The sequence below is a fragment of the Cydia pomonella genome, chromosome 7 (assembly GCF_033807575.1).
Source record: "Cydia pomonella isolate Wapato2018A chromosome 7, ilCydPomo1, whole genome shotgun sequence".
NCBI classification, from domain to species: domain Eukaryota; kingdom Metazoa; phylum Arthropoda; class Insecta; order Lepidoptera; family Tortricidae; genus Cydia; species Cydia pomonella.
Genome location: NC_084709.1, coordinates 16,687,019 through 16,693,053, shown reverse-complemented (window position 1 = coordinate 16,693,053; position 6,035 = coordinate 16,687,019). Strand labels below are relative to the sequence as shown.

The following is a 6,035-nucleotide window of genomic DNA, read 5'->3' as shown; positions in this document are numbered from 1 at the left end:
GTCTGAATTTATATTAGGATTAATTAGGATACACAAGTCAAACCAGTCTTTTGGCCTACTAAAATGTCATATAACTTTGTTATTGTGCACTCGCTCGTCATTGAGCAGAGGCAGAGCCCAGAAATAACGTGTTTTTGTTAACCATTGAAAATATGATGCCAGTAAAATTTAATTTAATAGTGTTTATTTTGTATCTATACGCAGATATTGCGTTATCGTCATTTTGTTATTGGAACACGGCATGTTCTTATAGATATTTTTCGACACAAACTCCTTACAATGCAGTACGAGGTGATATACGGGACTCCGTCATAAATATACCAGGCAAGTATACTTATTTATTATACTGTTGTGTAATTATGTATTATACATGTGATTTTTATAAAAAAAATTGGTACAGTCAACTGTGAAAATATGGGTTCACACAACTTACTCAAAAATAAGTCCTATAAGTTGTACTTCATCGTCTTCAGAGTTATGGAACATATTTTTGAGCAACTACGTGCACCCAAATTTTTACCCTTGACCTTGATTTTTTTTTATTTTTCATAGTTAAGAACTTTAAACAGTTTTATTTAATTGGTCCCATTGGTCGAACCTACCAAAATTTCCTACAGTTATACCAGTAATTTTACTAAATTTAGTAACAAAATAAAATGAATTAAAATGTGCATGAATTAAGAAGGCTTATACTGGGTGCAAAAACAAAATTGAAATCCTTCTTTTAATTTACATATTGATGTAAATCACAGGTGTACTAGGGATTAAAATGCATGCCTCATGCAGCAATCTTAAGATATAATTAGATTATATCTTAAGATTTGTCATATCAGTAGAACACTATCGCGACTCCTATAAAACCTAAAACTGTGTTCTTACCATATTATAAATAGTCGCTTCCAAAGGTAAAAATACGAGTATGTATCCCGCTCGCTATAATAAGACAACAAGTAGAGTTTTCTTTGTTGATTGTAAATTTTATGGATTCTACGGTTTCTGTTAATAGCACATTTTTTAATGGCGTACCTACCTACATACATACCTACTACCTAACCTAGTCGATAGTATAGCGACTGCCTACGAAGCAGAAGCTCCCGGGTTGCAATCCAGGAAAGGGCATTTATTTGTGTGTTAATCACGAATATTTGTTCCCGTGTTGTGGATGTTATCAATGTAACTAGGTATGTATTTATTTACGTCGGTATTTACCTATATCGTCGCCTCCTACCCCTAGTAAAAGCTTTGCATAGTTGGGGGCTAGGTTTATCTGTGTAGGATAGGCCACAAATATTTATTTATAATTTATAAATTTAAATTAATTATATTAGTGGTGACTTTTTGTTTGTTGATTAACTTGTTCGAAACGCATTTGGCCGGTTGTTTTCTTTGGACGGGCAATGAATTTTTTTTTTTTATATTATAATAAATTTCTGAGAGACCGAACTTTGCTCAGAAAACATAAAAAAACCCAAAAATGCGATTTTATCCAGAGATAAGACTTAGCAAGATCGATTTTACACCCCCGAAATCCCCATATAGCAAATTTAATCGAAATATTTACAGCCGTTTCCGAGATCTCTGTAATATATAAATATATATACATATATACAAGAATTGCTCATTAATAAGATAAGAATTCGAAGTGACTTATAAATGTTAATCAACTAATTTTTATAATATTTTTAACAGAATGTGAACCGATCAGTATCTGGGGCATATTTCGCAACGGTAAAACATACCCTGATCCAAAATCAGCCATAAGGATGAAGGAAGCAATCGCTATTCGTGACCTCGTTGTCTCAAGTTACGAAAACGGCAGGTGTTCACTTTGCGCTCAAGATATCGACAATCTTCGAGACTGGGTCATTGATAACAATATGTTTGATAAAACAAGCGCTTTACATGATGAGGGGCGCCAGGAAATGTTTAGTATCGCTAGCAGATTGAAACAGGTTTATTCTAAGCTGAACGAACTAGAAGGAGCTAATTACAGATTCACACCAACTCATCATCATTGGGTTAAAGAAAGTGCTAAAGCCTTTTTGGAGGGGCTTGGAAGCAAAAATGTAGTAATGGATGATCTTATGGATGTAAGTGCTTAACAGATGTATCAGCCAAATACGTCTGCTAGAAAAATCTAACGGACGTATTATGTGCGTACATATATGTATGTGTAGGCATGTGCCTAGCTAATAACATAGTAAAAATTTAACAAATTAGATTGATATTGTTTTATAAAATTTACAGCCGATCAAATCTGATTCCGAAGAAGATCCCGCTTGGAACAAAGAAACGAACAAATATAAAATTTCCTCAGACTATCTAGCAGTAAGTACTTTTGTCTCATTGTATTTACTCCCTTATTTTATTGATTGAAAAAGTAATATATATATATTTTTTTTCCCATAAAAATTCTAACTAGTCTCATGACGATATTTATAGCAATGTAAAGCCTGACCAGTATATGATCCCGCGCCATGTTGCGGAATTTCACTGGAACAATTTTTTTCATACTAAACTGAACTGTCACCCTATACATGAGAATAACAGCGCCCTCTTGACAATGATCATATATTCCTGCGGTGGCAGCATGGTTCCATTTTTATCACTTGTCACTATGCTGGTCACTTTCGCACTTACATAATTGTTAGAACGTGACAGGCATGGTGACAAATGATAAAGAGCCTACCATCTTAGCCTTACAGGTCCGGCTTTAAAAGAGTTTAGCTGTTAAAAAGTGTAACATAATACAGTTAATTTGAATATGTCACATTTATTTATATTCAGATAAACTAACTAAATATATTGTAATGCGACTACTTTTATTTTTTAATAATAACAAATAATAAACAAGTAAGTAAATATTTTTAAACTATACTGCTACACAATAACTAAAAATAGATATAACACTTCTCCAAATAGTTATTTTTTACTTTATTTATAACTAATAAAATTACATTCATTTGAATAAAAAGTCTTGCTAACCAAGTTTTTAATATATCCTATTTTTATTATAGGCGAAAGATAGGATCCAAAGGCGACTGGGTATCGAATTTAGCCTAACCAGCGACAACATAACTGCTGTATATGATTTATGTCGGTATTCTTGGTCGGGACTGAACAACAAGGCCAGTCCTTGGTGTGCCCTATTTACGACCGAGGACCTCAAAGTTTTAGAATACATCGGAGACTTAGAACATTACTACAAATATGGTTATGGGCGTCAAAACGCAGAGATGAACGGTCAAATACCCTTAGCAGATCTACTAGAGAGTTTTCAATTGGCAAAAGCTGGTAAAGGTAGAATAATAACGGCATATTTTACGCACTCCAGAATAATGGATATGGTCTATACAGCTCTTGGTTGGTTCAAAGATAGCAAGCCTATTACAGCAGCTGATAAAAAACGAGATCGATATTGGAGAACCAGCCGAAACAATCCTCATGCAGCAAATATTGTCATGGTTTTAAACAAGTACGTATAAATCATTAAATACATATATCTATTTGTTTAAAATTTAAATGTACCTATTGACGTATTTTTGACCATATTGTTCATGTATATACCTTAATGTTCTGATTTTAGATGTGCGTTTAAGAAGTCCAGTGACTACCACGTCATGTTCTACATGAATGAAGAGCCGATACGATCAGTTTGCGAAGGAGGAATTTGCTCTTGGGCGGAATTCGAAAAATTACTCAGTCCATTTCGTGAGATTACGTCTAATAATAAGACAACTGCTTTAAAATAAGTGGTCCATCATTATTTAGCATGCAAACCATAATAAAAGAAACAATATGAGAACATTGATTTGATAAAATAAATACTAGATTAAACATTTATGAGTACTTATAAGTCTATCTTTCTGAGCTCCGATTTTCCCTTTTAAGACATGGAGTGTAACAATATTAGATTGATAACTAAGGGACTCGAGCGCCTAATTATATAATAATTTAGATAAAAAAAATCATTATTTATGGAATGGGGAGTTAAATATCAGAATGAAAATTGTATGTAACAAGTCTATTTAAATTTCAATTTCAAGTGACTATCGTAAAAAAAATCATACTTTGAAAGTAAAATTCTCTCGTGCAGAAACGTATCACTTTCTGCACACTTTTTAGAACAACAATGACCCTCTTTCAGAGCATGAAAAATAATTAAGTATCCATATTATATGAAATATAAAACGTTTTATCTCAGTATTGAACCGTTTTTATGTCCCTTTTGATGTTAAAATAAAAATAAACCACTTGTAAACGTTCTGAATGCACTTAATACTACTTTAAAATAAAATTCCGATAATAAAGAGTTCGCTTCTAACTTATAACTCCGTACTTACGAATATAAAGCTCAAGCTGTCTAGGGAATTCACTGGAAATGTCCAGACATCATTCTAAGAAATTCTAGGATGGGTTCATAGAACTGGAAATCGTTTACAGAGTTTATGACTATTGTGTCTTTACTTAAAACGCATTAAGTACTTAATTCTCTATATATTACAGTATTTTACATTTTCAAACGATACCACTAATAGGAATTTAATATGTTTTCATAGGTTTGTAAGTAGGTATCTAATTAAATAGGCGGTAATAGGATAGGGGTAGCAACGAAAAATGAAAACCTAATTTAATGAAAACCTAGTTTATTTTTTTATTTTATGATTTCCAAACTCTAATTTCAAAAATTTTGTACATAACTTTTGCAAAATAGAATGTCGAAAAATATTTATTTCTTTTATCAACATTTTATTTCTTGATGACCGGTCCGGGCTAGTGGGTAGTGACCCTGCATATGAAGCCGACAGTCCCAATCCCGGTGAGGGCATGTATTTGTGTGAGGAACACAGATAATTGTTCCTGAGTCATGTAGGTATGTTTTCTATGTATTTCGTTGTCTGAGTAGGTACCCATAACACGTCAAGCCTTCTTGAGCTTACTGTGGAGCTTAGTCAATTTGTGTATTAATGTCCTATACTATTTATTTATTATTATTTATTATTCCACAAATGTATCCTTTTCCCAAAAAATAAAAACTGTCGACCGGGACATATTTCATGCTAAATGGGGGGGGGGGGGGGGGTGGATTAGTTTCAATTTGGATATAATTTGTTTTTCAGCATAATTTGACTGAATCATAGCCCCCATCCGCACACCGTCCGATAAGGAACTTCGTTCCAAAAATATAACGTCATTTGAGGAAAATGATTTAACATTAAGCTAACAAAGGTCGTACCAAAACTTTCAAGGAATGAGATCAGCAACGTCTTGTCTTTAACGATCCAAACCGGCTCGGTTATTAGAGGACAAAGGTTATGATCTTGTTTGCTTAAAACCAATACATATACCAAATTTAATACCATATCGCTTGAGCTGCGTCCCCCTAAATTAATGTAATGCTATGCCATATATTATATGTTATTTAAAAAAATAAAATAAAAAAACAACATGTTTTTACCTTGTTGTTTATAAGATGACATTGAAAAGATAATCAAATTTTCAATTGACATTGGCATTAAGTCTGTACACAAATGTATAAAATAAGGTTTGTTGTGTGGTGCCAGATATTGTAGTATTGTATAATATTACAATATCTGTAGGGCTAAGATGGTCGGCTCTTTATCATTTGTCACCATACCTGTCCCGTTCTAACAAGTATGTAAGTGCGAAAGTGACGGGCATAGTGACAAGTGATAAAAATGGAACCATGATGCCGCCGCTGGCGTAGTTGCATAAGTTATATCCAGCGTGTAGACCTGCAACTTACAAGATACGAGATTTTTATAGTTACTATAAAAAGTTTGTTTATCGTGACTTGTGGGTTGCTTGGTCGTGGGCCGAATTATTTTGTATGATTATTATTTTCATTGTATTTCTGAACTAAATTTATCTCAAGATACTTCTAAGGTCCTCTGCTAACCACCATTTTAATATTCGGCCGTATTAAATTCACATACTATATACAAAAAAGCACGTAAACTTTTAACTTTTGCTCTTAACCGGCTGAAAATACAAACAGTAAGACTGAGACAATC

General features: G+C 33.1%; 1 protein-coding gene across 1 annotated transcript; it reads left to right on the top strand.

Moving 5' to 3' along the window:
* Nucleotides 1-3,841, top strand: LOC133519997 (multiple inositol polyphosphate phosphatase 1-like). The gene is made up of 5 exons (XM_061854229.1): nucleotides 1-324; nucleotides 1,690-2,090; nucleotides 2,248-2,328; nucleotides 3,018-3,475; nucleotides 3,587-3,841. Exons 1-5 carry the CDS (start codon nucleotides 153-155, stop codon nucleotides 3,750-3,752), a joined length of 1,278 nt encoding a protein of 425 aa, XP_061710213.1. The 5' UTR covers nucleotides 1-152; the 3' UTR covers nucleotides 3,753-3,841.
* The last annotated feature ends 2,194 nt before the right edge of the window (nucleotides 3,842-6,035 follow it).

What these genes read in the sequence shown, in the direction of transcription:
- LOC133519997 (XM_061854229.1), top strand. Translation starts at nt 153, where the DNA reads ATGATGCCAGTAAAATTTAATTTAATAGTGTTTATTTTGTATCTATAC. An exon ending in TAATGGATGATCTTATGGAT is followed by an intron (nt 2,091 to 2,247) that starts GTAAGTGCTTAA and finishes TAAAATTTACAG; the next exon opens with CCGATCAAATCTGATTCCGA. An exon ending in ATTGTCATGGTTTTAAACAA is followed by an intron (nt 3,476 to 3,586) that starts GTACGTATAAAT and finishes TTCTGATTTTAG; the next exon opens with ATGTGCGTTTAAGAAGTCCA.